Source organism: Gekko japonicus, unplaced genomic scaffold (genome assembly GCF_001447785.1).
Source record: "Gekko japonicus isolate JY-2015 unplaced genomic scaffold, Gekko_japonicus_V1.1 scaffold1726, whole genome shotgun sequence".
NCBI lineage: Eukaryota > Metazoa > Chordata > Lepidosauria > Squamata > Gekkonidae > Gekko > Gekko japonicus.
The window spans coordinates 95710-100092 of record NW_015168706.1 but is presented as its reverse complement, the minus strand read 5'-3'; the positions used below and the strand labels follow the sequence as shown (position 1 = coordinate 100092).

General features: G+C 47.8%; 1 protein-coding gene across 4 annotated transcripts in view; it reads left to right on the top strand.

The window, feature by feature from the left end:
* Positions 1–4383, top strand: part of GATAD2A (GATA zinc finger domain containing 2A) — a 75498-nt gene that overhangs the window by 60876 nt on the left and 10239 nt on the right. For all 4 annotated transcript variants that reach the window (XM_015415530.1, XM_015415528.1, XM_015415529.1 and 1 more), the window contains one exon: positions 1345–1630. In XM_015415530.1, coding sequence (XP_015271016.1) covers positions 1345–1630 — 286 coding nt within the window. The remainder of the gene's footprint in view (positions 1–1344; positions 1631–4383) is intronic.

Sequence of the window (4383 nt, the reverse complement as noted above, 5' to 3'; positions counted from 1 at the left end):
AGCCTTTTTGTTTTTTTCCGAAAAATTGGAAAAATTGAAAAAAGAAAAGAAAAAATTGATTATGGAACGTTTTATTTTAACATGATGAATAAAATATTTTAAGACAAGGTGTTCAAATATTTTCCAAATCATTTCTAATATATATATTGATCTAATTTCTGTGCACTGAAGACAAGCAAGTCCTAGGTTACAAACTGAACTCTCCAATGCAAGAACAAGATGCATTTCTTCCTTTATGAGGTGCTGTTGTCACAAGAAAAGAAAAAGGTTTCAGTTTTGTTTTTGGACGTGGGTGGGTATTCTGTTTGAAATAATACACTATATTTTTAATATGCTAGTTGTGATAATTTCATGCCAAGTAAAAATGTCCATAGTCATATTTTATGTTCCTAAAGTAACAGAATGACTTTCAATCTAGAAAAGAAAAAAGAAGTGCTAATGTAGCATTTTTTTTTCAATTTTTCCGAAAATGTCCGTTTTTTCTCGGAAAAAAACGGTTTTTTTTCCGAGCTTCAAAATTTCCGGATATTTTACATCTCTATGTCAGATGTGACTGCGTGGGTCCACTGTCACTCTGTACGCACCCCCCCCCCCGAACACTCATACCTTGAATAAAACTTTGTTGGTCTTAAAGGTGCCACTGGATTCTAAATCTGTTCTTCTGCTTCAGTCCAGCATGGCTGGCCACCTGGATCTATCTGCACTGGGTGTAACTGGAGCAGTCAGTTACTCACACAAATGCAATATCTGCCCTCTGAGGAGGCCACACGAGTTGCTTCTCTGTATGAGTCACCACTTAGACTTGCCTCATGGCATTTGGCAACCGTTTGGAAAGAGTAGTTGTGCCCCATCTCTGTGACCAAACGATCAAGTTTCTAGTGGTGGAAGTAGCGACAGAAGAGGCTGCCTGTTGCCTCTCTGTATGAGTCACCACTTGGACTTCCCTCATGGCGTTTGGCAACCCGTTTGGAAAGAGTTGTTGTGCCCCATCTCTGTGACCAAACCATCAAGTTTCTTCTGGTGGAAGTAGCGACAGAAGAGGCTGCCTGTTGCCTCTCTGTATGAGCTGCTCCAGATGCCCAGATCAGTCTGCCACACAAACCATTTATGCGGGTTGGTCGTTTTGTTGTTGTTCAGTTCTTGACTCATCCCTCCATGCCTCAGGAACGAGATGTGCCTCCAGCTTTAACTGGAAGGGTGGGGGGGAAGTGTATCGGAACTCTGGGGCCTGCTTCCATAGCAACCGCTTTGCGCTTTAGTGGGGTCGGTGGAAGTCCGTTGTTGCCAAATCCAGGCCGGCTCAGACTGGGACCCTAAACCCTTCTTCCTTCCTCCCTCGTCAAGGCCTCTCCGACTTCCCTCAAAGGCACGGCCGTGACGTCGGCCCAGGCGAACGCCGCGGCCACCACGACCAGCGTGGCTTCCATCGTCAACGCCAACGACTCCCCCGCCAGCCGGCAAGCGGCCGCCAAGCTGGCCCTTCGGAAGCAGCTGGAGAAGACCCTCCTGGAGATCCCACCTCCCAAACCGCCAGCCCCCGAAATGAACTTCCTGCCCAGCGCGGCCAACAACGAGTTCATCTACCTGGTCGGGCTGGAGGAGGTGGTGCAGAACCTCCTCGAGAGTCAAGGTGAGGCCGGGGTGGTGGTGGTGTGCGGCTGGAGGCTTTTCCTGGGCTGGGGGCCAGCAGCTCAAAGGTCAATCAGGGCCGACCAGTTAATTAGCATCTGCAGTGAGAAGAAACAAGGGAGGGGAGAGAGAGAGAGAGAGACTCTGCAAGAGGGTCTCCTAAGGTTGAATCTTCAGGGAAGAGAAGAAGAAGAAAATATTGGATTTCTACCCTGCCCTTCACTACGCAAAGGTGTCTCAGAGCGGCTGACAAACTCCTTTCCCTTCCCCTCCCCACAACAGACACCCTGTGAGGTAGGTGGGGCTGAGAGAGCTCTGACAGAAACTGCTCTTTTTCAAGGACAGCTCTTATCAGAACTACGGCTTGCCCAAGGTCATCCAGCCAGGTGCAAGTGGAGGAGTGAGGAATCAAACCCGGTTCTCCCAGATTAGAGTCCGCCCACTGTGAGAAACTGCTCACAGGGGTCACGAAACATCGGAGAGCACTTTCAACTGGGCCAGAAACCCCAGCGCTACTCAGATCTCCAAATGTATTTATTTTAATTTATTTTATTAAATTTACGAATCGCCCACCCTGCAAGCAGGCTCTGGGCGATTTACAACTTTAAAAAGCGGTTAAAAATACAATCGACATAAAACGGTCGCAATACACCAATCAATGAACCAGTCCAGATCAGTGTTCCCTTTAAGCTGAGTTGGTGTGAGCCAGCTCAGTTTTTTAGCCTCCAGCTCACACATTTTTGTCTCCGCTCAGGAAGGAGGGCTCCAGAGCAAACTGATTTATGCAGTAGCCAAATGGCTCGCTCACGACTTTAATGCCAGTAGCTCACAAAGTAGAATTTTTGCTGACAAGACTCCACCAGTGTTCCCTCTAAGCTGAGTTAGAGTGACCTAGCTCACAGTTTTTTAGCCTCTGGCTCACACGTTTTTGTCTTCGCTCAGGAAGGAGGGCTCCAGAGCAAACTAACTTATGCAGCAGCCAAATTGCTCGCTCACAACTTTAAGGCCAGTAGCTCACAAAGTAGAATTCTGTCCTGCACTAACTCCGGCCACTGTTCCCTCTAAGCTGAGTTCGTGTGAGCTAGCTCACCGTTTTTTAGCCTTCAAGCTCACAGATTTTTGTCCTAGCTCAGGAAGAATGGCTCCAGAGCAAACTGATTTATGCAGCAGCCAAATCACTCGCTCACAACTTTAATGCCGGGAGTTCACAAAGTACAACTTTTGCTCACAAGACACCACCGCTCAGAGGGAGGATTGGTCCAGATGGTGATGTAAACCCCTATTGCTGGCTACAGTGCTGTCTGCGCAGCAAGGCAGGGAAGGGGATGTGGTGGTCATGGAAGAAAATGAGAAGGTGCCAGTCTTAACCGTTGCTGCCGTCAACTAAAAGCCTGGTGGAACATCTGTGCCTTACGGACCCTGTGGAATTGCATCTGGTCCCGCAGGGCCCTGAGGTTATTCGGGAGAGATGCACATTGGAGCCAAAAATCCTAAATATAAATACACGTTGATGGGGTCTGAACTGGCAGAGACTGATCAAGAGAGAGATCTTGGAGTTGTAGTAGATAACTCACTGAAAATGTCAAGACAGTGTGTGACTGCAATAAAGAAGGCCAATGCTATGCTGGGGATTATTAGGAAGGGTATTGAAAACAGATCAGCCAATATAATAATGCCCCTATATAAATCAATGGTGAGACCTCATTTGGAATACTGTGTGCAGTTCTGGGCACCACACCTTAAAAAAGATATTATAGCTTTGGAAAAAGTGCAGAAAAGGGCAACTCAAATGATAAAAGGGTTGGAACACTTTCCCTATGAGGAAAGGTTAAAGCGCTTAGGGCTCTTTAGCTTGGAGAAAAGACGACTGAGGGGTGACATGATCGAGGTTTATAAGATTATGCATGGGAAAGAGCAGGTAGAGAAAGAGGTACTTTTCTCCCTTTCTCACAATACAAGAACCCGTGGGCACTCCATGAAATTGCTGAGCGGTCGGGTTAGAACGGATAAAAGGAAGTACTTCTTCACCCAAAGAGTGATTAACACATGGAATTCACTGCCACAGGAAGTGGTGGCGGCTACAAGCATGGACAGCTTCAAAAGGGAATTAGATAAGCATATGGAGCAGAGGTCCATCAGTGGCTATTAGCCACAAGGTATAGCTAGGGGCTCTGGGGCAAGTGATGCTCTGTCTTCTTGGTGCTTGGGGGGGGTCAACAGTGGGAGGGCTTCTAATGTCCTGGCCCCACTGCTGGACCTCCTGATGGCACTGGTATTTCTGGCCACTGTGTTGGACTGGATGGGCCTTTGGCCTGATCCAACATTGGCATCTCTTATGTTCTTATGAGAGAGTTCCACCAGGTCGGGGCCAGGACCAAAAAGGCCCCGGCTCTTGTCGTGGACAGTCGGGACCTCCCTAGGGCCGGGGATCCACCAGCAAGTTGTTATCAGCTGATCTCAGCATTCTTGTGGGGACAGATTGGAGAAAGGTCTGGAGACCAGGTTCTATAAGGAAAGGTTGAAGGAGCTGGGTATGCTTAGGCTGGAGAGGAAACGACTGAGAAGTGATAGGATCACCATCTTCAAGTCCTTGAAGGGCTGTCACACAGAGGGTGGGGTGGAGTTTTTTTTTCCTGTTGCCCCAGAAGGTCGGACCAGAACCAAGGGGTTGAAATAAAATCAGAAGCGTTTTTGGCTAAACATTAGGAAGAACTTCCTGACAATTAGAGCGGGAGGCGAAGGGCTTTCCTTCTT